This window comes from Oryctolagus cuniculus, chromosome 7 (genome assembly GCF_964237555.1).
Source record: "Oryctolagus cuniculus chromosome 7, mOryCun1.1, whole genome shotgun sequence".
Classification (NCBI taxonomy): Eukaryota; Metazoa; Chordata; class Mammalia; order Lagomorpha; family Leporidae; genus Oryctolagus; species Oryctolagus cuniculus.
Genome location: NC_091438.1, coordinates 151,699,356 through 151,727,188, shown reverse-complemented (window position 1 = coordinate 151,727,188; position 27,833 = coordinate 151,699,356). Strand labels below are relative to the sequence as shown.

The window sequence follows — 27,833 nt, the reverse complement described above, 5'->3', positions numbered from 1 at the left end:
GTGTCGTTCCCGCCGCTCGGGACCCCGCGCCCCAGCTCCGAGAAGCCCTGAATCAGTGAGGCAGTGGCTTGCGAGGACGGCCGGTGGGGGGACGGGGCTGATGGCGACGTAGCCTGAAGGTGACTCACGTGCACCTGCCACATGCCAGGCTCTGGGAGGAAACAGCCCCCTGCCCTGCCAGTAGAGACAAGTGGCCCCAGCCGTGCCCCCAAAGCCAGAGATTCAAGCCCAGTTCCTTCCAGCTCTGACCTTGAACTGGGAGAGAGGGAAACCAAGGGCAAAGGAGAGGCAGCCGCCTGCCTGGCCGCCCGTGTGCTTGTGGAAGTTGCTCCTGCCAGGGTCGGTGCTGAGCAAACCGTAAATCACCCCCAGAGGGGTCCCGGGCTGCCCCAGCATTGCTGCAGTGACGACCCCTCAAGGGCCCCTGGGTCCCGCCTGGGCCCGGGGGACAGCGGAGGAGGCTCTGAGCTTGGCTCTCCCACCCGCGAGGGGGTGCCCCTGAGCCAGGCAAGCCACTTCTCTGTGGCACCCTGAGGCCTCTGCACTGGTGAGCGGACAGGCCAGGCCTGGCCCCCCAACACTGAGAAGTTAGGGAGCCCTCCGAGGGGGCTTGGTGGGGGGAGGGGGTTGCACAGGCACAGCCATGCCCAGCAGCACGGTGCTCCACAGGGGCCCTGGGAGGTCCCCGAGGCTTGAGCGCCCCAGACCACCCGGAATTTGCCGGATAACAAGGGGAACAGGCCAGCTCCTGGATGCGCCACGGAATCCGAGGACTGGAAACAAGGCAAGCCTGATGTTCCTCAGGGTTCTGGGGACTCGTGGGTTTTCCGTGGCTGGCACTTATTGAGCACCTACTGTATACACTCTACACATATTGTCTTTGCTCCTTTAAGATCCCCGTGAAGCTGTTGGAGGTGGGGACGTGGAGGCTCAGGGCAGTAGGAATTGGCCTCAGGACACACAGCTTGGAAGTGGCGATGCGGGGATTTAAACCGAGCTCTCTCTGACCCCCCATGTCCTTTCTCAGGGCCCCTCTGAAGGCAAGACGCTCACTCATTTCACCCAAGGGAGTTTATTCATAGGTATTCAACTAAGCACACGCTGTGCCCAGCCATCACCGAGGGATACACAAAGGCCTGGGTCTGAGCCTTTAGGGAATCGGAAAATGAAACACGAGAGACAGGTGGGGAGCGATGCCCAGGCTGCATTCCTAGAGCTCACACTGGACCCCCCTCCCTCCCGCCCAAGCCACCAGCAGGGCTGCCCCCACCTTGAACGTGAGTGAAGGAAATGGCCCGGGACGACAGGTGCTTGCTGTGGCCACCAGATGGCGCTGTAAGCTGGCAGCGCAGCCTGCCCTTGGCGACCAACAGGTCACCTTGGGTCCTTTTTTCTAGAGGAGATGACCGCACTTGGCAAGCGAAACAGCCCACAGGAGTGGAACAGAGGACACCTGCTGATAAGCGGGTAAAGACAGCCAGGATGCAGAGACTGGCGGAGAAATAATGCCCAGCTGCAGTCCCGGTGGGGAGGAGTCCCGGGGGTGGCCGCCCAGCATCCTCCAGGCAGTGCCCAAGCACACCCTCCCCCGGCCCGCTCTGCTGCCGAGCCCAGGCCCTCCCCCTCCGGGTGGCTCTAGTCCCTCCTCATGGTGTAGCCCTGGATCACGCTGTTGAAGTAGCTGGGTGTGTTGCGCTCGGGGAAGAAGAGGATCAGGTAGCACTTGGGGCCGAAGTAGCCCAGGCTGATGGCCAGCAGGTTGAGCACGGTGACCAAGAGGTCCATGATGGTGACCAGCACCCCTTCGTAGATGGACATGAAGGTGCAGAGGGAGACGGTGGAGGTGAAGGAGAAGGTCATGCTGAGGGTGATGAACTTGGCCTCGTTGTAGTTGGTGGGCAGCTCCTTGCCCATGTAGGCGAAGGTGAAGCCCCCCATGGACAGCAGCAGGTCCAGGCTGGCGTTGAAGAGCAGCGTTTTGCGGTAGTTGGGGTGGCAGGAGAGGATCATGATGGTGGGGTCCTCGGGGTCCGCGCGGTGTGTGGGGTTGGTGGTCGTGGCCAACACGTTGCCCAGCACCATGGCCAGCTTGAGGGCCGTGAGGAGCAGCACGGAGACGTAGGCGCCGTGGTAGCGCACCCAGTAGCCGTAGGCGCGCGGGAGGCGGCGCGCCATCTTGAAGATGCACGCGATCTGGAAGGAGCGCACGGTGATGCAGGCGATGCAGACGGTGAAGCAGAGGGTGAAGAGGGCCTGGCGGCAGAGACACGTGAGCACCGTGGGCGGCCCCACGTACACCGGCACCACGGCGAAGGCCAGCAGCAGCAGCGCCAGCATCAGGAAGCACATGGGGCCCCCGGCCGAGCGGACCACGGGCGTCGAGGAGTGTCTCCAGAACACGACCAGGGTGCTGAGGGTGCTGAGGAAGCCCAGGGCGGCCAGCAGGGCCACCATGATGGTGGGGACCTCGTGCCACTCCAGGAAGGCCAGCCGCCGCTTGAAGCAGGAGGTGTCGTTCCTGTGCGACCACGCGTAACTCGGGCAGGGCTGGCAGTCAAGCTCATCTGCAGAGACCCACAGCCGCCGCCGTCAGCCAGGCACCCGCGCCCTCGGAGCCCCGCGCCCACAGCCCACCCTCACGGAGCCTCCTAACGTGCTGGTCAGATCCACACGGCAGCCCGTGTCACAGGTGAGGAAGCAGAGGCCAGCAAGGGGGAATACTTTGCCCCAACTCACAAAGCCAATGTGTCACAGAGGCAGGATTGGAATCCGGGTCTCCTACCAGCTAGGACCCCTCCCTTCCACGTTCCTCCTCCTCCGACCCGGTGGGGGAGACGTTCAACCACTGGGATGGACTCTGGAGGCCACGGGAGGGAGGCCAAGGAACTCACTAGCCAGCTTTTGCCTAGCACCTGCTGCGCGCCCTGGCCTCTGCCAGGCACAGACACACAGTAGGTGCTTTTACGGGAGATGAAAGCGTTCGCTTGATCTACTAATCAGTGAGGTCGGGAGAAGGAATTTGTTTTGAGCCCCGGTTCTGCTCTGTGCGGACAGAGATGTTGGCGTCCACCCTGCCAAGAGCTGTCGGTTCTTGTCACGGAAGTCACCCGCCCCCCGTCTCGCTGAGCAGCCACTGGGTGCTAGGACCCTGCTGGGCCCTGGGGAGACCAGGACACGAGCGGACGTCTAAGGTTCGTGGAAAACAGAATTAAGAGACAGGCTTCTTTGGTGCAAAGTCTTTGAAATCTTTGGGCGCAGTGGATTAAGCTGTTTTGACGCCAGGTTCCCATATGGGCGCCGGTTCAAATCCCAGCTGCTCCACTTCCGGTCCAGCTCCCTGCTAATGCACCTGGGAAAGCAGTGGAAGATGGCCCAAGTGCTTGGGCCCCTGCACCCACTTGGGAGACCCGGATGGAGCTCCTGACTCCTGGCTTCAGCCTGGCCCAGCCCCAGCCAGCTGTGGCCATCTGGGGGAGTGAACCAGTGGATGGAAGTCTTCTTTCTCTCTGTCTCTCCTCCTCTCTCTGTAACTCTGACTCCCAAATAAACAAACCTTTTAAAAAATTCATTTTGGAATCCACACATATGCGGGGCCTTCCAGAAGTTTGTGAGAAACGCGTGTGGTGAATAAACTGTATCAGAAATGTTTTGCACCACAATCACTTTCTCTCAAGTTCATTCATAAAAGATTGATTCACTTGAAGGCAGAGTGACTGAGAGAGGGGGAGACATGGGGCATTTGCTGGTTCACACGGCTGCACAGCCAGGGCTGGGCCAGGCCGTAGCCAGGAGCCAGGAGCCCCATCCGGGTCTCCCACGTGGGTGCAGGGGCCCAGGCACTCAGGCCATCATCCGCTGCTTTCCCAGCACATCAGCAGGGACTGGATCGGAAGTGGAGCAGCCGGGACCAGAACCGGCGCTCTGAAATGCGATGCTGACATTGCAGGCGGCAGCTTACCCTGCTGCACTACGACGCCGGCCCCATCTTTTAATCCCGTTTCTCATGAACCTTCCAGGTTCCCTCCTAAATCAGACACTGGCCTGCCTGCCAGAGAGCGTCCTGCAGGGAGATCTATCCACTCATTCATTCATTCATTCATTCATTGTCCAGTGGGCCCTGGACAGACATGGCCGCTGGTCCTCAGACACCTACAGCCCCCGGGGAGACCCCAGAGACCCTGCCAGAGGGAGGTGCCCCAGAGACCACAGGGGCGGTTGCGGGCAGGGGAGGGGCGTGCGAGCTGTACCTGCAGTTTGGTTGAGGAAGGTGCCGGGAAGGCAGTCGAGGCACTCGAAGCAGCAGGGGTGCATGCCCACGGGCTTTTTCCTCTGCCCGGGCCGGCAGCTCTTGGAACACATGGACACCGGCACCTGGGGCAGGTGTGTAGGACACCCTGAGGCTCCGCCTCTCGCACTCCGGCTCCCTGGCAGGATGCCCAGCCCCTCCCAGGAGGACTTGGATGCCTGATCGCCATCAGAGCTGAGTGAGACCCAGGCAGGGGCCTGGCCTGCAGCCTCCTGGTCTACCTTGAGCATTTTCAGTGATCCGGGCAATCCATGACCTGTGCTTGTGTCACTCTCTGCCGCTTGCAGCCCAGGCTCCTAGCTAACACGGCTCTGCAGGTGGACGAGAGCAGGCGGGCAGCGGCCGCGCCTATGGTCTTCCCTGCTCTATTTCCAGAGCCTAAAGCATACACACGTGTCTGATCGTTGGGCCCTAAAGGAGTGAATGAATGACACACAGAGGGGGAGGGTGCAGAGGAAGGAGACCCAAGGGCTGGGGCTTTGCATCCACATGGGGAAAGAGAACGGGGCTCCTGGCTGCAGCCTGGTCCAGCTCCGGGTGTTGTGGCCACCTGGGGAGTGAACCAGAGGATGGAGGAGCCCTTCCCCTGCCCCGCCCAGTAACTCTGCCTTTCAATAAATAAGACAAGTGTTAGAGGGAGAGAGAGAGAGAGAGAGAGAGCGCGCGCAATGGAGCAGATGCAGGGAGGAGGAAGGCAGAGTGGGTGGGGCAGGCGGGAATTGGGGTGCACAGTGGAGGGAGGGGAAGGTGGGGGTAGGGGAGCCCCATTCCAAGGCTGCTCATGGGTGCCCTGAGACGGGGCCAGCAGGAGGTCAGTGAGGTTCTTGAATGGGGAGTGAGCTGGGTTGTGTGAAAACCACACTGATGGGGGCCAGGGCCGTGGCGCAGTAGGTTAAACAGCCACCTGCAGCGCCAGCATCCCACATGGGCACCGGTTCGAGTCCTGGCTGCTCCACTTCCTTTTTTTTTTTAAAGATGTATTTATTTATTTGAATGTCAGAGTTACACAGAGAGAGAAGAGAGGCAGAGAGAGAGAGAGAGAGAGAGAGAGAGAGGTCTTCCATCCTCAGGTTCATTCTCCAGATGGCTGCAACAGCTGGGGCTGGGCCAGGCTGAAGTCAGGAACCAGGAGACCTTGCATCTGGGACTCCCACGCGGGTGCCGGGGCTCAAGTACTTAGGCCATTTCTGCTGCTTTCCCCAGGCCTGTTAGCAGGGAGCTGGATTGGAAGTGGAGCAGCTGGCACACAATCCGGCACCCACATAGGATCCCAACATCGCGGGCAGTGGCTTTGCCAGCCACGCCCGGCGCCGGCCCCTCCATCTTGAGAACTGTGGTGTGAGAGCAGAGGAAGAATAAAGCAGGCCGCTCTTCCTGCACTCACTGAGGCGCTGGAAAAGGAGACGCGGGGAGGGGAGTTGCGGGCATACAAGAACCGAGAGAATGATCCGGAAGCCGAATAAAAACAGCGCCCGAAGAGATGAGCTTGACTGTGTCACGTGGCAGTCACGGGTCCACTGCGACGGTCACCACTGGCTGAGCCACACGCAGACAGCATCCATCTAGACAGAAGCAAGCTCAGACGAGTGGCGTGGGTGATGGCCTCACCGGGGTGGGTGTGGGAGCCACTGGGGGCCACGTGCACGGATCCGGGGAGCCCTGACTCCGGGGCTCACAAGCGGAAACCTGAGTTCTTGTCGGTTCCATCAGAGACGGGGCTCCCAGGGCAACCCGCAGCCTCAGACGCTGGAGCCACGCGCCTTGGAGGACAGCGGGGTCCAGCGTCCCACAGCGGAAGCTGCCTCTGAGATAGCGAGTGGCAAACAAACCTGAAAAATAAGGCGCTCAGCACGGGGGCTGCATGCGGGCCGGCCGGAGGTGAGGACTGCTGGCCGGCCGGAGGTGAGGACGTGTGGCCACTTTCGTGAGCTCACCCAGCAGCCCCCCAGCTCTCCGGGGTGGAACTGGAGACTCATAGCCCCCCATGGGTTCCAGCGGGAGGAGGGGAGGAGTCACCATCCTGAGCCACAGCTCGGGCTGAATCTTCGAGCAGAGCTGTTTCACCATAGCCCAGCAAACGCGGGTTTTCCCAGAGCTTACCCGACACGGAGGAGGGGCGATTCGGGTGGGCAAGGGCAACAGCCTTAGATCCAGGCTGGTCCCTTGCCTGCGTGACCAAGAGCAGACCCCAGACCCTGCGTTCTTCCTCGACCAGCTGGACCCTGCCCTGACTGTTAGCCAACTCTCCCAAGTGCTCCCCGCTCTCTGAAGAGCTCAGCCCCGAGTCCCCCAGCCTGCCTACGCCATCAGCCTGCAGCTTGTATGAGAGCCTGCTCTCTGCTGGGGGACCGCAGGGGCCCTCTGCTGTGTCTCACTGGCCCTGAGCCCCTCTCGGGCTCGTTCCCGGAGAGACTGGTGCGGCTGTGGGTCTGGTCCTGCCTCCTCTGTGTCTTGCTCTTCTTTCCTTACAGGTTCCCAGTTCCAGCTCCTCCTGAGCCTTCCGGTCTTGTCCAAGGGTGGAGGGGGAGGGGCACTGAGAAAGGCTAGCCCAGGGGCACGGACTCCCTGAAAGCCAGGGTTAGAGGACACTCCCCCGCCCCGCCTTTCCACCACAGCCATCAGACCCTGCACAAAGGTTGGCAAAGCTCAGACTTTGTCGGAAGGCGTCTAGGGAAACCCAGAGGTGACAGCAGGGAGATCACAGCTACAGGAAACGGGACCTGTGGTCGGTCTCCCACCCAAGTCAACAGAAGCCCTCCCTCTCAAGTTCCTCAGTTCTCTTTGCCCAAACGCACCCCGTTTAGACTTTCAACCCCAAATCCCGAGGCAGGACAGCAGCCAAAAAACACCGTCGGAAGAGGCGAAGCACGCTTCTGCAGCAAACTCACGCGTGGCCTCTCCTTGGGAACCATCACGTGGAGAAGTTATGGCAAGTGATTCATTTGCCAAGGACCCCAGTTGTAAAAGCAGAAACCATGAAAGAAAGCATGCGTCATGCAAATTCTAAACACTAGCGCCAGCTGTAAAACCAGGGCCACAAACACGCTAGTAGGGATGAGCAATGCCGGTCCAACAGAGGCCAGACGTGGCTGAGGGAAGAATCGGTGCATTGGAAGCCGTGTTGGCAGAAATCCCCACAGTAGGGGGCAGAGAGAAAAAGTGGAGGAAAAAGAATAGGATATCCAGGGGTTATGGGACAATTACAAAAGCTATAAATACTCGCAATGAGAATAGAAAAAGAAGAAGCAAGAAGAGGAAGAGAAACAGAATGAGAGAGAGAAGAGATTTGACCTAATAATGGCAGTCAGTTTTCCAACGTTAATGACCACACCAGACCATAGACCCAGGGAGCGCGGAGGACCCCGACTAGAAAAAATACCAAGTAAGTGACGCCTGCAGCGTCATGGTCAGGCGCGAACAGTGAAGGCTCAGGGAAAGCTCAGAAGAGGTGGGGAGGGAGGAAAAGAGACGTCTGTAGCGACGGAAAAGTCCATCCACCAGATCCATACAGCCCCAGCAGGAGAGCCCCAAAATCCGAGAAGCAGAGATCCCGAGTGAAGGAGGAATGGATAAGTTAGCAGTAGTCAGTGCACTCTCCAATGTCCCACTTGCAGCACTGAATCGAACGACACAGAGACGGATAAGGACAGCACATATATAAACCAGTTAAGGCTGACCCCCACAGACCGCCGTCGCTCCCAGCAGCCGGAGGCACAGCCTTCTCCAGGGCCCTCGGAACGCTGTCCAGCATGAACTCTACTAACGTAGAAACGGCCAGAAAACAAGGTTTAGGGGCCGGCACTGTGGCGTAGCCGGTACAGCCGCTACCTGTGAAGCCAGCGTCCCATGTGGGCTCCGGTTCAAGTCCTGGCTGCTCCACTTTTGATCCAGCTCCCTGCTAATGCACCTGGGAAACCATGTGGGCTCCTGCACCCACATAGGAGACCTGGAAGAAGCTCCTGGCTCCTGGCTTTGGCTTGGCCCATCCTGGCTGTTGCAGCCATTTGTGGGATGAACCAGTAGATGGAGGACCTCTCCTCTCTCTCTTCCTGTCTCTTCCTCTCTCTCCCTGTAACTCTGCCTTTCAAATAACTAAATCTTTAAAAAAGAAAAAAAAAGAGGTTTAACCGATGTAAAAGGATTGAAACCATGCTCTCCAACCACAGCACAACGGAGTCAGAATTCAGCGATGGAAAGATATGTGGGGCGCCGGCGCCATGGCTCACTTGGTTAATCCTCCACCTGTGGCGCTGGCATCCCATATGGGCACCGAGTTCTAGTCCCGGTTGCTCCTCTTCCAGTCCAGCTCTCTGCTGTGGCCCGGGAAGGCAGTGGAGGATAGACCAAGTGCTCGGGCCCCTGCACCCGCATGGGAGACCAGGAGGAAGTACCTGGCTCCTGGCTTCGGATCAGCACAGCGCCAGCAGTACTGGCCATTTGGGGAGTGAACCAATGGAAGGAAGACCTTTCTCTCTCTCTCTCTGTCTATAACTCTACCTGTTAAATAAATAATATTAAAAAAATTTAAAAAAAGAAAGATACGTGGGGCATCCACACGGCTGTGCAACGAAGCCCACTGTTAAATAACGGGGCGGAGAGGGGTTCACAAGGGAAAGCAGAGATTACAGAAGCCACAAAGCTAGAAACACAAGACGCCTTCGCACCTACTGCACGACTCCAGCCACGCGCCGTCTAAGCTGTCAAACTCGCAGAAGCAAGGAGTGAGGCTGTGGGAAGGGACACCGAGAGCAGGTGTCAGGGGTGCGGAGGGGCGGGGACCTTCTTCCTGCCCAGGGCCACTCGGAGAGTTGGAGACTCAGGACATCGACATTTCCAGGCCATACAAATGCTCAGCTTAGAGATGCACCTGCTACAGATTTACGGGGTCTGGAGTCCCGCCTGCGACTGCCTTGGCAGCGCCGGACCCAGTGATTCCGTGGGCCGGGCTCGGTGTGGAACAGCTCGGGGTTCTGGCCAGAAAGGAGAGGCGGCAGAAGGCTTTGCCGTCCGCATTGCAGGCAGTTGAGAAGGGTCTGGTTAGCGCCAGGGACCTCGACAAAAGGGAGGAAACGGGGAGGGGGGGAGGAAGGGGAGGAGGGGAGGAGGGGAGGTGCAACGCGTCCTTTAGGCTGACTGTCCCCCAGCCCAGAGTGTCAGGTTTAGGGACGAAAACTCCCTGAGCGCTGCGGTGCCACAGTCCGAATGCTAAGCTAAGGTGGCGAATTCCACGCACCGTGCTTCTGCCACAGTTAACGATAAAGCCACTTTGAAAAACAATGCAAAACATGTGGGGTACTGTGCACATAGTACCCAGAGGGAAGCTGACGGCTGTAGATATCACCGGCACAGGCAGTGGAAGGCACAGCCGCTAGTCCCAAGGCAGGAGCTATAGACAGCAGGTGACAGCGTGAATGCTGTACGTAGGGAAACTCCACTGCGGCCAAGCTGTGCGGCCCAGAGCAGGTCCCGCAACCTCTCTGTGCCCTGTTTCCTGATCGGTAAAATGGACAGACTGGTGGCAGTTTACCAACCCTGAGCTTCCACCGAACCAACAGGAAAGACAGGGCCTGTGCCGTGGCTCACTAGGCTAATCCTCTGCCTGCAGCGCTGGTACCCCAGGTTCTAGTCCCGGTCGGGGCGCCGGATTCTGTCCTGGTTGCCCCTCTTCCAGGCCAGCTCTCTGCTGTGGCCAGGGAGTGCAGTGGAGGATGGCCCAGGTCCTTGGGCCCTGCACCCGCATGGGAGACCAGGAGAAGCACCTGGCTCCTGCCATCGGATCAGCGTGGTGCGCCAGCCGCAGTGCGCTGGCCGCAGTGGCCATTGGAGGGTGAACCAACGGTAAAGGAAGACCTTTCTCTCTGTTTCTTTCTCTCACTGTCCACTCTGCCTGTAAAAAAGGAAAAAAAAAAAAAAACAAAACAAAACAAAAAAAAAAAAACACAGGAAAGACAGGACCAGAGACTGTGCAGGTGCAGATGGTGACCCTACCAGCTACTGATCCTGAATCTACGGCTACTGATCCTGAACCTCCAGCTACTGGTCCTGAATCTCCAGCTACTGGTCCTGAATCTCTGGCTATCAGTCCTGAACCTCCGGCTACCGATCCCGAATCTGTGGCTACTGATCCTGACTCTGCAGCTACTGGTCCTGAATCTGCGGCTACTGATCCTAACTCTGCGGCTACTGATCCTGACTCTGCGGTTACTGATCCTGACTCTGCAGCTACTGGTCCTGAATCTCTGGGCATCCTCCTGGATGACAAGGGCCCTTGGCACCCCAGCATGAGCCCCAAGCCCCGCCCCTGCCCCCCCCACGCCACCCCCCGCTGACCGTGTTGTCCGGGGTGTGCCAGGAGACGCTGTGGGTGACTGTCAGGTGCTTCAGCATGGGGTAGTAGGAGGCAATGCTCTGGAAGGGGTTCTGGCTCTGGTCCCACTTCCACTGGATGATTTCCAAGCTCATGGGCACGTCCCCTTGCTGGTCGAAGAAGATCTTCTGCCCCTGGAGGGTGAAGCTGACGTTCCAGAGCTCCTTGAGTAGCTGGGAGGGTGGCAGGGGAGGGAGGCAGAGCTGGCATCAGAGCCCGGCCCCTCCCGCTAGCCTTGGTTGCACCACTGTCAAATGGGGCGGAAGCATTCGGGAAGGAGCGAGCCCGGGGGGCAGCGGCTGCCGCGCACTCTGCTCTGGGGTCCAACGCACTGAGTCTGGGTCTCTGCTCCACCCTTGCTGTGCGGCCTTGGACCTGCTGCTCAGCCTCTCTGAACCCCTGACCTCTTCTGCAAAATGAGGGCAGGAAGGAGCCCATCTCCTGGGCTCCGAAGCAACATGGGCTCATCTCAGGGGCTGAGAACCCTGCCCCAGCTCAGGCCAGCGGGAGCTCACCCCCTCCCGGGGACTGTCCCTGCACCTGCTCCTGCTCCTGGGCCCCTCCTGCTTCCCTGCACCTTAGGGTCAGCTCTCCCTCCAGTCTCGCCCCAGCCCACCCCAGCCCTGTCGGGGCAGAAGCTGGTATGCACTAGAACACACTTGCAACAGGGCATCCTGCAGCCTGAATTTCAGTCCTAGCCCTGCTCTGTTTCCTGTGTGACTCCGGGCAGCCCACTCAGCCTCTCTGAGCTAACCTCCAAAAGGCTTCCAGCTCAGATGACACATCGTTCTGGACTCCAGAGCCCACGTCACCTGGGGGGATGACGCACAGACAGGCAGGCAGCCCGCCCCAGCAGCGGGGCCCTCGCCTCCTCCCTTCCCTGCCCGGGGGAGAGGCGCTGGCTGAGGAGCCTCTCCGGAACCCGCACAGGCTGCCAGGCAGTGGTTTCGGGGCTGCAGGGGCGAAGGCGCTCTGACCAGGAGGGCAGCCTGCTGGTGGACATCAGCATGGCGGAAGCCTCTCGGGGCTCAGACCCTGGGTGTCCACGTCACCGCCCTGCAGGGGCCGGGCCAAGCAGAGCTGAGCAACCCGGGACTGGAGGGATGTAATAAATGACTCCTCCCCCCAAAGGGGTGGGGAAGCACTGTCCCTGTATTCACCCAAGTGGGCAGGGGCCTGGGCACCTGGGGGCTCCCCAGTTGGGTGTGAGCCCCGTTTCCCTTCCTTCACCCAGCCCCACACCCATGTGCAGCACTGGCTCCTCATCCCAGGCAGAGTCAGGTCCACCTCTCCAGCCGTGCCCTGCGAGGCCAGGCCTTGGAGTCAGAAGTGAGGGGGGAGGGGGAGGGGGAGGAAGTGCACTGTCAGCAGACAAGATGCATTCCTTATTGCCTGCTCAATAACCCCCCTCTGCACCACACATAGGACGAGTGAGGCTCTGAGACATCACATCGCTTGCCCAAGTTTGCACAGGAGTGCCCAGGGTTTGCGTCTGGGCCTCCCATCCAGCTTCCTGCTAATGCGCACCCTGGGAGGCGGCAGGGGATGGCCTGAATACTCGGGTCCCTGCCGCCCACATGGGAGGCCCAGACTGAGTTCTGAGCGCCTGGCTTAGGGCTGGCCCTGCCCTGGCTGTTGAGGGCTATTGGGGTGTGAGCAAGGAGAGAAGAGCTCTTGCTATCTCGCTCCTGCTCTTTCAAATGAACAAAAACCCCAACCACCACAGGCCCGGACCACGTGACAGTAAAGTTCCGCTCAGTTCGTCCCCACCTGCCTGTCACCACGTGGACAGAGGGCCCACGAGGGCGACACGCGGGAGAAGCGCCAGCAGTGGCGGCAGACAGGTAAGGAGAAGCGCCGACGATGGAGGCGAGCAGGCGAACCCAGCTGCAGATCCTGGCTCCCGTTGAAGGCCCGGAGGCCCAGTTGGGTTTAAAGGGATTCTGAGAGGACCTCGAACCTTGACCCTTGGTTCAGCACCCTGCTGGGCGTTCTCACCTGGACAATCACGGCCCCTCCAGACTGCCCTCCAGGATTGTCCCCGTAGCACGGGGAGCAGCACACGCAGCCAGCCGCCACCCTAAGTCCCCTCGTCACCCCCTCAGCTTTGCCTCTCATAGCTGCCGCCCTGCACCTGCCACTGTCCCTTCTTTGATTGACAGTCTCATCTGTGCGTTGGAAAGCAAGCACCTAGGGAGAGCGTCAACTCCCGGGGGAGCACGGCACAGACACGTGGACAGTGCCCATTCCTTCCCCCATCCTGAGAGTCAGCTGTGAGCCAGGCCAGTGCTGCCAGCCAGAGACACAGCCCTGGGTAAGGCTGATAGGGCTCTGTTTTTCCAGGCTTAGGCTGGGAGTTGGGGTGGGAGACAGAACGCACATAGGCAAATCAACACATTGGCAACCAGCTGAGCCCATGAGGACTAGAGATGGCATGGCCCAACGCCGGGCAGTGTGTGAGTGCTACATACAGTCGCACAGGTTGTGTCCTGCACAAGGGGATGCGGTTAGTGCCGTGCAGAGATGCCACATGTGGTTCACCAAGTGGGGTGCCCTCCCAGGGCCGTGTCCGCCTCCGGGACAAAGCCCTGCTTCTCCCTCTAGCGTCACCTGCAGCTCCCCACGATGCTGGCCTGACCTGGGGGCCAGGCTACTGCTCTCCCACTCTCCTCCAGGAAGAGCCAGTGCCCGCCCTCCCGTCTACTCCAGTCCTGCCTTCCCTGACACCCTCCGCCCCGCGACGGCCTCTGCCCTCCCTGTCCGGCAGCGGCTCTGACTTCCTGCTGCACTTGGCAGAGACGGACATAGTAACCATCCTCACCTCCTCCTGGCCTGGCACCCAGTAGGTGCTCAGGAAATCAGGACATCCTGACTGCTGTGCCGTGTGCCCTTTGGTCTGGGCTGCTGTAGAGGAAGGCACAGTCCTGCCAGTTGTGGCTGGGAGAACCATGGCACAGTGGGCCAGGCCCAAGTTCAAGGTCATGGTCACTCACCACTGGGCCAACACAGGCAGGTCACTTCGGCTCCCTGCCCCTCGGGTCCCTATCTGTAGGTTCCCGGCTGCCTGACAGTCCAGCCAGAGACACACTGTGTGCTGGACACAGTCAAGCCCCCGTGATAATCACGTGTTCTCCCCAGGCGGCAGGACACGTGGCCACAGGTAGCTTTCCCTGCTGGCACAAGGATTCCTTTCCAAAAGTAGCTGTGTACTTTTAGAGATAAGAGCATAGTTCCAGGTTGGGCCCTGAGATTACAGGGTAGAAACGGCAATTAAAATAGGAGCAAGGGGCCAGCGCTGTGGCGTAGTGGGTAAAGTCGCCGCCTGCAGTGCTGGCATCCCATATGGGCGCTGGTTCAAGTCCCCGCTGTTCCACTTCTGATCCAGCTCTCTGCTATGGCCTGGGAGAGCAGTGGAAGGTGGCCCAAATCCTTGGGCCCCTGCACCTCCATGGGAGGCCTGGAAGAAGCTCCTGGCCCCTGGCTTCAAATCAGCACAGCTTCAGCTGTTGGGGCCATCTGAGGAGTAAACCAGTGGATGGAAGACCTCTCTCTCTCTCTCTCTCTCTCTCTCCACCTCTGTCTCTCTGTAACTCTGCCTTTCAAATAAATAAATCTTAAAAAAAAAATAGGAGAGAGAATTCTTCAGTGCTAATGAAGTGCTCTGTTAAGGAAGTGGACAGCTATTTGGGGAGCAGAGAGGGGGCTGGAAAGAGGGGAGAAGGGGGAGGTGGCTGAGGGCTAGCGTAGGAAGCCAGTCCCAAACTGTGACAAAGCCATGGCACTCGCTCAGAGAAGAGACACGAGCGGCAAAGTCTGAAGTGTGCATCGCTCACGGACCCCTGTGCCCCTGTGCCGCCCAAGTCTTCATGGTCAGGTGCATGCACGTGTGTGTAAGTACCTGCACGTATGTGTGCGTGCACCTGTGCATTGTGTACATGCGTGCATGTGTGTGCATACGTGTGCGTATGTGTGGTCAGGAAGATACAGATGCAAACTCCAGATCTGACTCCAGAGGAAGCAGAACCGGGCAGTGCGGAGTCCACAGCCTGATGCTGGCCCAGGAGAGAACACAGGCCCATCCCCCACAGCGGGAGCCATCGGACTTCTTCTAGAGAGTCCCAGCTGAATCTCCAAGGACGCACTCTCCTGGACTCACTGTAGAGGGAATTTGGGGTTGGCACTAGGAAGGACCTCTGGCTCCGTGTGACGTGGGCAGGGACGCCCCCATCACCTCTCCACCCCTGTGTCCAGAAACCACCCCGCCCCCATAGTGAGAGGGTGCCCTGCCGTTTCCATGGCAACCGTGGAGCCTGCACCTGTCAGCCTGTGGGGGCCCTCACCTGCCACGGGTAGACCACGACCTTGGCACAGCCGGTCTGGTTGCAGCGGAGGAAGCGGTGCAGGGCGTGGGCCACAGCGTAGACGGCCGTGTACACGCTGTAGACCACGCGCTCTCCCGACTGTGTGAGGATGGTGCTGTAGGTCGCAGTGGTGTTCAGGCAGTTGTCACAGTCCTGGTTGCAGGTGGTCCTGTTGGGTGGCGGTGGCCTGGTCTTGGTGCGGCGCACGCGGAACTCGCTGAAGCCCGGGATGGGCACTGCCTGGACGGTGAGGCCCAGGAAGGTGCCGGCGCCTCTCAGCTTTTTGTGCAAGACGGGGTCGATGGCCCAGGACTCGGAGGCGATCCACACGATGTCGCTGAATTTCCAGAGCTGCACCTCGCGGAAGAAGTTGTGCAGGGACAGCTCGGGCGAGAAGATGACCACCACGTGCGCCGTGCTCTGCCGCAGCTTCTGCAGGATGCTGGCCAGGCGCTCGCGCTCCGCCGGGGTCTGGGACTGGTTGGGCTCCGGCGTGGGCAGCACCTCCTGGAAGGCGATGCAGATGTCGCTGCGGGCCAGGCGGGTGCTGAGCGCCTGGCTGTTGTCGCGGCCGTAGTCATCGTTGCTTATGAGCACAATGATCCAGTTCCAGTGGAAGTGCAGCATCAGCTGCACCATGGCCTCCACGTGGTGGCTGGCGCTGGGCACGGTGCGCAGCATGGCCGGGAAGCGCTCCTTGTTACGCAGCTGGTCGCTGATGGCGCTGTAGGTGATCTGCCGACAGGAGGGCCCGGCGTTAGCAAGGGCGCCACAGGACTCCACCCGCCGTCACCTTCCTGGCAGGCATTCAGTTTACGCCACCATTACCACGGCCATCGGGCAGTGACCTGTGACAGGAAGCCACCGTGGGCCAGACTCTAGGCTGGGTGCACCACATCGGCACGGTCAACGCGTGGGGAGCACCTACAGTATGCCACACCCTGGGCGAGGTGGCATACATCATTCTCATTCCCATCGTCTAGAAACACTTATTGAGCGCCTACTGTGTGCATCTCTGAGCAGAGCAGCTCCTCCTCACCTTCACCATCACCATCAGCCCAGCACTCACCACATTTCTCCCCTTGGCCTCCCAGCCCCCTGCCAGGGTCTCCTCTCCCCCTTGTCCACCCGCTCTCCCTCTGTGGCCGTCCCATCCAGTCTCCTGGCTGGAAGTACCAGCTCCGTGCCACTGCCCCTGGTGGCCTCGGCCTGGGGCCTCTCTCCAGGACTTCAGGGTGGTGTTCACGGCTGCCTGACACACGTCTCACAGGAACACATCCCAGCCTGAGGTCCTGCTCTCCTCTGAACCCAGCTCGGCGGACAGCAAACCCTCCCTTCCAGTCACTCGGACCAAAACTTTCGGTGTCACCCTTGGATCTTCTCTCTCACGCCAGCCACGTTCCATCCGCCAGCAAATCCTTCTGGATCCACCTTCTGTGCGTGTCCCTCCCGAGCCTGCCCCCTCCCCACCCCATCCTGGCCTGGAGGTGAGAGGATCCCTGCGCCTCGTGCCCCACAATCTGCATTTCACGGGGCAGCTGCGTTGACCCTGCTCACGCCCACGTCCCATCACGGTGCTCCTCTCGGGTTACCCAGGAAAAGCCAGAGTCCCGCGGTGGTCCCTGAGGGGCTTCCTCACATGCCAGCCCTCCCCCCTCAGGCTGCCTGGCCTCCTAGCCCCCCTCTCCCCTCCACCGCCTGGGTTGCTCACCTGGCTTCATGCACACACCAGGCACCTCTCATCCCCTCGCACTGGTGACACCCCTTTCTGGAAGGCTCTTCCCTGAGACACCTGCCAGCTCCCTCTCTCGCTCTCCCGTCCTTGTCCCGTTCATTGTCAGTGAGCCCCACCTGCCGCTCGGCTGCAAACTGCTCCTTCCCTATAGCCGTTCCAGTCCTCTTTCCAGCACCCAGCAGCCCCAACTCTGTCCTCCATCTCCTGCCTGACCCACCTTCCAACACCCTGGGCCACTGATGTATTCAGGCTGGCGAGGCTGTCTCTCCCCACCCGCGGGGGCGCTCCTTGATGCTGGCTGGTTTTGTCCCCAGCACCTAAAACAGTACTTGGCATGCAGTAGGCACTCAGTAAATATTTGCTACAGGAACAAAAGAGTGAACTCAGCCCTGGTCTGGATGCTTCAGATAAAAATGTCAGCGCTGGGGCAGGCAGTGGGCACAGCAGCTCAGACATCATCTGAGGCTCCTGCATCCCTTATCCGAGTCCTGATTCGAGTCCTGGCTCCTCCGCTTCCAATCCCGCTTCCTGCAATAGCTGCTGGTTCAAATACTTGGGTCCTTGCCATCCACATGGGAGACTCGGATGAAACTCCAGGATCCTGGCTTTGACCCGACCCAGGCATGGCTGTTGTGGGCATTTGGGGAGTGAATCAGCAGATGGAAGATGCGTGTGTATATGTATGTGTGTGTGTGTGTGTGTGTGTGTGTTACCTTGAAAATAAACAAAAGTCAAGAAATACTTTACAATATTCATTGAGCACCCACTGTGTGTGAGAGCTTTGGCAGCAGTAACTCCAGCAGTGGTCAGGACCTACTGTGTGCCAAGTCTATGCTGGCCACGCTCTAGTGGACAGATGCTCTCCACCGGTGCTAGATGAGGCACTTTCAATCAGGCTGATGGTGGCAGTTAGAAAAGCCGGAGTAACCCTAACAGCACTTCCTGGAGGACCTCCTATGAGGCAGCTCTTGGGCTGAGCCAGTGTACGGACAACGTGGAATACTCTCTGAGTTTTCACTCACGGGCAAGACGCTTTACATAATAACAACAGCCTACTGCGTGCCAGGAACTCTTTCAAGTTGAACACCTCCTTCTTCCGACCGTCCTGGGATGCAGCTCTCAGGCTCCCACTTTACAAGTAGGGAAACTGAGGCCCAATGGAGTTGAGAGATTTGCCAAAGGTCTGTAAACCCCCAAAGCCTGAACTGACCCACAGGCTGGGCTGCCTTCCCAAGGTTGCGATGGATGTCCTGACCCTGCACAGTCCCTAGCCCCTCCCCCATGACTGACAGGGGGAAGCGGCTCTGAACCCTGCGCACAAGCACCATCCTGTCCCTGCCCATCCTCTTTGCCTGAGCCCCGGGGCCTCACCTGGGGGAGAAGAAGGAGAGAGAGGAAGTTGGCCACATTGATGGTGGACTCAGAGTTGTCAGGGCCAATGACGGCCACCACGCGGGGCACGTAGGAGCTGTAGTCGTCCAGGATGGGCAGGAAGTAGTCGTCTCCGGCCAGGAAGTAGAGCACAGGCTGCACGTTGTTGGAGATGTAGCAGACGTCCACCATCTCGTAGCCCAGCCGCACGCCCGGCAGCAGGCCGCTCTGGTTGTTGATCTCCTCCACGGCAAAGCGCATGGCTTGCATGAGGTTGTAGCCGAGCACTTTCACCTCGTACCTGTCGGTGCCACAGCGAGGGTGGGGTGGGAGCAGGTGCAGGGTGAGGGGGGCAGGGATGGGACAGCCAGCCTGCTCCCCCCCGCCCAGCACAGGAAAGCCACGGAGAAAGAGCCGCTCCAGAAGATCCCGGCATTTTCTCCGCATAATTGTCACCATACCACCTCTCTAGGGTCGCCATCACCCCTGTGACCATCACTGGTGCCAGGATCCCTGTGGCCACCATCGCAGCCACCCCTATGATTCCTGCCACCTCTCCTGAGGTCTGCTAATGTGACTACTATTACTCCAAATAAGCTCTACGATCAACCACTACCCCTATTGCCAATATCACCACCACCATCATCATGTCACCACATTCTTGTGACCACCATCACCACAATCACCATGGTTACTGTCATCACCATGATCACCATGGTCACACCATCATTACCACCAGCATAGCTTCCACTATCACCACCGTCACACTACCACCATCATCAGGACCACCATCATCACCATCAACACTACAATCATTACCATCACAACCACCACCATTACTACCACCATCCCCACCATCATACCCACCACCATCATCACCACCATCATCACCATCATCACCACCACAATCATTACCATCACCACCATCACCATCCCCACCATCATACCCACAACCATCATCACCACCATCACCATCACCACCATCATCACCATCAACACTACAATCATTACCATCACAACCACCACCATTACCACCATCATCACCACCATCATACCCACCACCATCATCACCACCATCATCACCATCATCACCATCCCCACCATCATACCCACAACCATCATCACCACCATCATTATCACCATCACCACCATCACCATACCCACCACAATCATCATCACCATCATCACCATCATCACCACAATCATTACCACCATCACCATCACCACCATCATACCTACCACCATCATCACCACCATCACTATCACCACCACCACCATCACCATCACCACCATCATTATCACCATCACTACCATCGCCATCACCACCATCACCACCATCATCACCACAATCATTACCATCACAACCCAACACCTTCACCATCACCATCAACATCACCACCATCACAACCACCACCACGGCCATCACCACCACCAGCATCACCACCACCACCACCAGCACAATTACCATCATTACCATCATCACCACCCCATCGCTATCCTCTTCACCATTTCGTTATCACCAGTACTACTGCTATCAACAGTGTCAACATCAGCACCACCATCACCCCATCACCACTGTTACCTTCCTTAGACTCCCCGCCATTACGCCACGTGTCAGGAGATGCCATGTCATGTTCGGCACCATCTCTGGCACTACCACCCTCGCCACCCCCGACGCCACACAGATGGTGCAGCAAGCGCTTCTGGTCTTTTACACGTTCCTTCCTTTCTGTCTGTCTCCCAGAATGCTCCATCTTCTCTGAACGGACAGATACTGCATAAGCCCAGGCTGGCTCTAGCGTGCCACCCAGTCTCCAAGTTGCTGCCATCCCAAGAGTCCTACAGAAAAGTGGGGGGAGAGGAGACCCCCCTCCAAGTCCTGGGAGCACCCCTACTCCCCACCAGGACTTTAAAAATACAAACCTTCCCCCCACCCCAGTCTGCAGAAAATCACGCTCTTCCTCCCAAAGCCTTGGCACCCGCATTCTAGAGCCCCTGGGCCGTGGGCTCACAGGAGCCCCCAGTTGCCAGAGCGGGTGCAGGTGGATTAGACCTAAAACCTTTCCAGGCTCAAACGTCTCGCCACGTTATAAACAGACACGCCCTCGGGAACACCAGGTCTCCGTGTTTCAGAACTTGATCGCCAAAGTTGTGGTGCCATGGATCGTGGGGGGCCTCCCCGGGGACCAGCAGGGTGGCTCCAGCACACAGGGTTGGGAGGGATGAGGAGCAGTGTTCTGAGCGAGGCGTCTCCCCCCACCCCACCCTCACTCCGGACACTCACTCCTCGCACTTGGGCACATGCAGTTGGTTTTGGCCAGTGGTCTTCACGTTGGCATGAAGTGTAAAAAGGCCACCCAGGAGGTAGTCCCCACCCAGGTAGAAGTCCGAGTTCTCAGCCGGCTCAGCCAGGACCTGCAGCAGGAGGAAGAAGGAGCAGGCTCTCCTGGCCTGGGGCCCCATGGCTGGCCAGTGGCAGTCTCAGGAGGGACTCTGCCTCGCTGGAGACCAGGCAGCTGGACACCAGGGCATTTGCACAGACATTTACATAGTGACGGTCCGGGTGAAGGTTCCGGGGCAGGGGAGAGGGGTGGAGAGGAGGCCAGCGGTGGGATGATCCTCTGCTGGCACACACTGAGGCCTGGGTGTCCTGCTGAGGGGCCACACCCCAGCCACCTGCCACTCAGCTGAGAACAGGGCCTGTGCCCCTGTTGCTTCAAGCATTTGCGAAAAAGGCACAGGTGCTCAACCTAAGTAGCCAACAGAGACAGAGTCTCCCAGGACTGCTGGATTCATTGCGGAGAAGCACTGCATGGGCTCATGCAGGCCACTGCGAACCCTGGGCGTGCTCACCGCTACAATCAGTCATTTCAAGAAATAAGACAAAGCCAAAATAAGAAGGATTGCATAAGTTATTTTGAAGCAATTATCTTTGGTGACAACGATCCATAGCCAAGGTGGCGTCAGCCGGGCGCACGGCCCGGCTGGGGCTTCGCTGTGTGAGCTCACGGGAGAAAGACCTGGGCACCAGGCTGTGGTCCCAGCAGGGTCTCTGGGGACTGTGAGGCCCCCAGCTTCACAACCCCCTGGATTCTATTTATTTTTGTTTTGCTAAGGCTTGGCTCGAGCGACTCCATTTTGGGCTTGGCACGTGGCAACGTGCAGATGCTCAGAAAGCAGAAACCGTGTTCAGCAAGAAGCAGGCCTCCTGCGAGGGCTCTCGTGTGAGGCTCACAGTAGCTGGGACCGTCCCCAACCCCATTTCACGGGGAGCAGGCAGAGGCCCCGAGAAGCCAGAAACACCCAGGCTGCACCACTGGCAGAGCCGGGATTCAAACCAAACAGTCTGACCCCAGGGCTGGCACTTAATTGCCATGCCATGTGACACCTCCAGGTCATTGCTTTGACTAAAAAGCAACAGCAGGGGGGCCGGTGCCGTGGCACAGCAGGTAGGGCTACTGCCTTCAATGCTGGCATCCCGTATGGGCACCTGTTTCCAGTCCAGTCCTGGCCACTCCACTTCCAATCTAGCTCCCTGCTAATGCACCTGGGAAAGCAATGGAAGATGGCTCAAGCGCTTGGGCCCCTGCACCCACGTGGGAGACCCGAATAAAGCTTCCGGCTCCAATCAGGCCCAGCCCCATATTTGCGGCCACTTGGGAGTGAACCAGCAGAAGGAAGATCTCTCTCTCTCTGTTTCTCCCTCTCTCTCTGTAACTCTGCCTTTTCAAATAAATAAAATAAATATATATTTTAAAAAAGTTCAGCCCAATCCATTAACTGTTTAAAAATTAAAAAAAAAAAAAAAGGCAATAGGAGCAAGAGTATGGGAGAATGGGTGGTGGCCAGGAGGGAGGGCTGGCCTTGCTCCCTCTCACGGCTGCCATCTGTGAGCCCACGGGGACCGAGCCCCTCTGGGTGTCCCCCTTGGACCTCATGACAAGGGACAGAGATGGGGCAGAGGCAGAAAGGAAAGTTAGAAACTCCTACAGGCAAGGATGACCACCCCCAGGGAGTCGGATGGACAGAGACGGCTCCACGCAGACTTGTGTCAGCCCGTGTGGCACAGGAGGCAGAGCGGGGGCCAGGTTTGTGTCTGGAGCAGAACTTGGGGCTCCGGGGAGGGCAGTGCACACTGGAAGGTGCTGAGTGTGGCTGACGAGAGGGTCTGCAGAGATCCCCAACCCTCCCATCGCAGAGAGGGAAACTGAGGCCCACACAGGGGCAGCCTCCTGTCTGGACTTCAGGTGGCTGCCCCCCAGCCCCAGCTAAGTCGATCAAAAGTATGTGAGGCCAGCCCCAAGGTGTCACCGAGACAGGGTAAGGAGGAAGCCGGGCAGGGCCAGCCTAGGGGAAGCAGGAGATAAATGGCGCCCGTGAGCACGTGCAGTGGGCTCCACCATCCTGTGTAACTCTGCCTCGAAAAAAACTGCTTTAGTGGAGAGATAGAAACCGAGGCAGGGAGAGAGAGAGAGAGCCCCCAGCCACTGATGCCCGCAACAGCCAGGACTGTGTCAGGCCAAAGCCAGGAGCCAGAAACTCAATTTGAGTCTCCCCCGTGGGTGGCAGGGACCCAGGGACTTGAGCCGTCCCCTGCTGCCTCCCAGGGTGCTCTTTAGCAGGAAGCTGGGACCAGAGCAGAGCTGGGGCTCACTCCCAGGCCCTCCCATCTGGGATGCGGGCGGCCCGAGCTGCGTCGTACCTCCCAGGCCAGACACCTGCCCCCGTTCTGCCTGATTGCTTCTGCGATCTCCCCGTCCTGCAGGAGAGGTGCAGAGAGCAGCAGTGACTCCTTCGAAGCCCCAAATCGAGTGTGCGGACTGGAGCAAGCTAAGACCCTCATGGGGTCCTCCTGGGAGTGGTGAGGGCAGGAGTGGGGCATCCCACTGGTGCAGAGCCGCTTCCTGTGGCTGTGGATGGACAATGTCTCTGAGGGCACAGCTCTGGAAGGAGCTTCGAGGACCTGGCTTCTGGTCCAGCTCTGCCCCAGTGTGCAGACAAGTCACTTCCATTCTCCCAACCTCAGTGTCCCCATCTGTAAAATGGACTCGGTGCTTCTGAACACGCTGAGAGTGAGGACCCTTCTGGGATCCCAAGGAAAGCCTTGCACACAAACACACCACCCCCTAAACACGGCTGTGGATCCTAGTGCAGGGTGCTGCCAGCCCACGGGGCGTGTCCACGGACTGTGGGCTCAGGTGACCTCTAGGCCACTCCAGCCTTGACATCAACCAGGAGGGGCGAGTGGATGCATCCTATGTGTTAAAGGACCCGGAGTGCCACGTCACTGTCATCTTCCTTCAGTGCTACACACAGACCATGAGCCCCAGTGTGGCCCCACACAGCTGTCCCCCTCGGGGTCCAGTCCAGGGCTGAGGTCCCTATGTACACATCTGTGTGGCTGCCGGCTGCAGAGAGAGCAGACAGCCGTGGCAGCCCTATGCAAAGCACGTGGCCTAGGCAGAGGGGCCGCTCCGGCAGGGCAGGCCCGGGAGCTGCCCATTTTCCTTGGCAAATGCTTGCCCGGTGCTCCCAGACAGGAAGGGGCTCAAGACCCAGAGGGGCTTCCCCGACCGCTTGCCTCCCCCCGCCCTGCCGGCTGGACCAGGGCAGGGGCACAGGAGTGGGGCTGGGGGCTGCATGAGCTCCACCCCCACAACCTGTCCCTGCCCTCTGTTCTCTGGCCACCGCCAGCCCCTGCTCCTAGCAGCACAGCCGCAGCTCCAGCGCAGCTGAGGGTGGGGACAGCGGGCTGTGAGACAGTTCTGAGACAGCCCCAGCCCCTCGCTTTGCAGGAGGAAGACTGGAAGTCCAAAGAGCCAGCGTTCTGGGGGTCCCCAGGGTCAGCTAAGGTCATGTGGGGGGGGGGGACTCTGCTGTGGTGGGGACACCTCCTGGGCCCAGGACCCACCAACACCTCCTCGCCAAACTCTTGGCTGCTGTCCTGGAGCAGGCGGCATCTCAGCCAGGAAGAGATCTGGAGGTTTCGAATGACCACAAGTTCAACTAACGCCAAAAGGGCGGTGGAGGCTCCGGCCTACAGGAAAGGGAGCGACCCTGGGGAGCCTTGGCAAGGCGGGCTCCAGCGGCCCCGCACCTGCCCATCAGAGTTGTGGGAGGCTTGCCGTCCCCACTGTCCAGGCAAGGAAGCCAAGTGGGGCGGCGGAATGGCCCAGGGTCACTGGGACTTGAACACAGGGCTGGTGGCACTCCAGGGCTCACACGCTCTCCATTGCACCAAGTCGAAGGCTGGATTAAAAGGAACAGACGAGGGCCGGCGCCGCAGCTCACTTGGCTAATCCTCTGCCTGCGGCGCCAGCACCCCGGGTTCTAGTCCGGGTTGGGGCGCTGGATTCTGTCCCGGTTGCCCCTCTTCCAGGCCAGCTCTCTGCTGTGGCCCAGAAGTGCAGTGGAGGATGGCCCAAGTGCTTGGGCCCTGCACCCACATGGGAGACCAGGAGGAAGCACCTGGCTCCTGGCTTCGGATCTGTGCAGTGCGCCGGCCACACGCGCCGGCCGTAGTGGCCACTTGGGGGGTGAACCAACAGAAAAAAGGAAGACCTTTCTCTCTCTCTCTCTCTAACTCTGCCTGTCCAGAAAAAAAAAAAAAAAAAAGGAGCAGACGTGGGAGGAGCTGACCCCCTATGTGGCGAGGTCATCAGCCCTCCCGTGAGTGGATGATCGTACAAGTAACAGCTCACGGTGACTGAGCCCTTCCAGGGTGAAGCTGGTTTTCACCTTTAGCCGGCTCCACTGTAGGAAAGAGCACGGTCAGCACTCTATCCCCATTCTATACCCGGAGAGACTGAGGCTCAGAGAAGTAAGTCATGTGACTCGGCCAAGGTCACCCAGCCAGGATCCCGATTCAGGAGGACTCCAGGCTGCTGTCCTTGGCACCCCGACAGGAGGTCACTGGACAGAAAGCACTCAGACACTGCCCCTGACGGAGCTGGGGACGTCCAGCCTGGGGGGGGAGGGGCAGGAAGCTTGTGGCAGGGGCCTGAAGGGCTGGGATGGGGACAAGGGGGTGGGCACGTTGTGTGGGGCTCTAGAGGGCCCAGCCTGGTCAGGGGCCGGCCAGCAGGCTTTGACTCCTCCCAGCTTCTTCACAGCCACCCCCAAACAATGAGACATGAGCCCCTGCTGGATAAATGATGGCAGGTATCACACCACAGTGTTGGAGGCTTCCTGCCTGGCACAGGTCCCTCAGTTTTAGCTCCAATGAGAGGCTGGGTGACTCTGTGACGCTAAGATCTGACCACCCGGGATCCCAGTCCTGGCTCTGCCACTTGCTGGCCTCCCCCAGGCATCTGTCTCCTTGAGCCACACTCGCCTCCCGACCATGCCCCGCCCCCCGCAGTGCACTCCAGCCATGCTGGGCCAAACGAGGGACTGAGGCCCACTGCCTGGGCACTTGGGGCTGAAGGCAGGCACGGCAGAGGCCTGGACAGAATTCTGATGTGCCCGGCAGGGACCAGGACAAGCAGCGCAGGTGCAGCCATTGGCACAAGATCTGTTTCTGCCCCTGCCTCAGTTTTTCATCTGTGAAATGGGGCTACCACAAGACCTCCTCCCTCCCAGGCTGGTGGGGAAGCTCCAGGTTAGTTGGTGGGGGCACCTGGCCAGTTAGCAGGACCTCTCCTCCTTCCTGGGCACGCACGTGTCGAGGTCCAAACTAAGAAGTCTCCGTTACTGAGCACCTCACTGGGCCAGCACTTTGAGTATTTCATTTGATCCCCAGCTCCAGGAGGAAGGTCAAGTCTGAGGCTGGAGCGGGAAAGGTGCAGGAAGAGACGTGAAGACTGGGACTTGAGCCCAGGCCTGTCTGGCCATCGGAGATGTGGGACCGCAACTCAGCTGGGTCATTTCCTGCCCAGGGACCAGTTACTCAGCCTGTGCCTCATTTTCCTCACCTGTGAAAGGGGAGTGGCTGGACGAACGCCACGGGGCTGCTTAGGATCCGAGGAGCATCCTACACAACACCCGGCACACAGCCCAAGTTCAAGGAGCAGCGCCTGTTACCTGTTACCATTCGCCCCCAGCAGAACAAGAGTGGGGACGATCGCGACGGAGATGTGGCTCTGCACCTGCTGCTTCCTCCAGCCCCCCAGGAGTTCCAGGCCGGCCTGGTGGCCAGCAGCCAGCACAGGTGCCCTCTCATTTCCTTAGAGTGCACGCTCAACTGGTGGCCTGTGGGACAGCGGTGACGGCGGCATCCGGCCTCAGTCAAATGGTTCACGCTCCAGGCCCAGGGCTGGGTCCCTGGCCACAGCAGGGAAATGAGGGGCTCCTTGGGCCACCGCACACACGGGGACTTACTGTGGTAACCATGCAAAGAAGCCGCAGGTTCTGAGCAGGAAGGGGGCCTATGAGGGCCTGAGTCTGGGCCCGAGGGAGGGCGGAGAGAACAGAGCCCAACAGCTTTGCAGCAAAGGTGGGGGCTGGGGGAGGGCGCGATAAGAAGACAGTGGTAGAGGAGGGGCTTGGAGGTCGGGGACCTGATGGAGCAGCTGGGTCCAACAGCGCTGGGTCCCAACCCGCCTCCTAGTCACCGCCGTGGGGCTCTACCCACCCCTCCATCAGCCCCGACACAGGCTGCCATGTTAGGTCACTGTCAAGGTGAGAGGAGACCAGGCGGGTCAGCTCTCGGCCAGCAATCCCCCCGCGTGACCTTGGCCAACTGCACTACTTCCTCAGCATGACCTTGAGCCAGCCCCACCCGCTTCCATTGACAGAGCCTACATGTCGCCGCCCTCCCCTCCCTCAAGCTCAGGCCTGGGCACAGTCACCCATGGGCTCCCTGCTGGAGCCCAGCTCCCTCTTACATAAACCCCTGGCAGCTGCTGAGAGAGCCGGGGGAGGAGCGGCTCTGCCAAGGGGCGGAGTGTCCCCCTGCCTGCCTCTGGACGGAGACCCTTCATGCCCACAGCCCTGATGGAGGGGCCCCGGGACAGGGAGGTGTCTCTGTGGCTCAGGAAACAGCCCCTCTTCTGTGACCCACAGGTGGCGAGAGGCCCAAACACCCATCTCCCCCAGCCCCAACAGTCAGCTCCTGCACGGGCTCCCACCCAGAGATTCTGGGCTCAACAGGCTGGTCCCCACCACCACCACCACCAAGTCGTCACTTAGCCAGCCGAGCAGGAACTTCCAAGGCCATCTGCACGGTGTGTGGCCATGGGGTGAAGGAGACGGGGTTTGGAAGCAGAGACTCGGGTTTGTGTCGCAGCGATACTTCCCCCGGAACTCAGCCTCCTCTGGGACCGCTGTGAGTGAGGACACAGGCAGAGTCCGTGGCGCCTGAGTTAGGGCTCCCGAGACAGAAATAACAGGATGCGCACACAGCTGTGTGCACACACACACTGCAGTCCAAGGCCAAGGGCAGTCTGGGTGCCCTCTCTCCTGCTTGGGGGAGCTCCGTCTTTGTCCTGTACTGGTGGCCCAGCTGGGCTGACACAGGAAACCAGCCCCCTGGAGTGGCTGGGCCAGCTGTGGCCGAGGGGTCACCTGTGAGCCAGGACAGAGCCTGCTGCCTTCCTCAGCACCGACATGAATGAACCCAGCGTGTATGCATGTGACAGGATCAGCCCTGAATCACGGATGAAGACAGAAGTTCGGGGGGGCTGCAGAGCCCCTGGCTGGGAGGCAGTGAGCCCGGATGTAAACCCAGGGCATCCGGGTCCTGCGTTCCCCCCT

At 59.6% G+C, this 27,833-nt stretch overlaps 1 protein-coding gene across 1 annotated transcript; it reads right to left on the bottom strand.

The window, feature by feature from the left end:
• Window positions 1–1,056: 1,056 nt before the first annotated feature.
• Window positions 1,057–20,747, bottom strand: TAS1R2 (taste 1 receptor member 2). The gene is made up of 6 exons (XM_051858054.2): window positions 20,425–20,747; window positions 18,141–18,441; window positions 15,014–15,769; window positions 10,637–10,846; window positions 4,248–4,371; window positions 1,057–2,564 (listed from the first exon to the last, which is right to left on the bottom strand). The coding sequence occupies exons 1-6, from the start codon at window positions 20,601–20,603 to the stop codon at window positions 1,636–1,638; spliced, it is 2,499 nt and encodes an 832-aa protein (XP_051714014.1). The 5' UTR covers window positions 20,604–20,747; the 3' UTR covers window positions 1,057–1,635.
• Window positions 20,748–27,833: the final 7,086 nt, after the last annotated feature.

What these genes read in the sequence shown, in the direction of transcription:
- TAS1R2 (XM_051858054.2), bottom strand. Translation starts at nt 20,603, where the DNA reads ATGGGGCCCCAGGCCAGGAGAGCCTGCTCCTTCTTCCTCCTGCTGCAG. An exon ending in CTCTCCTTCTTCTCCCCCAG is followed by an intron (nt 15,770 to 18,140) that starts GTGAGGCCCCGG and finishes TCCTGTCGGCAG; the next exon opens with ATCACCTACAGCGCCATCAG. An exon ending in TCGTGGTCTACCCGTGGCAG is followed by an intron (nt 10,847 to 15,013) that starts GTGAGGGCCCCC and finishes CCACCCTCCCAG; the next exon opens with CTACTCAAGGAGCTCTGGAA.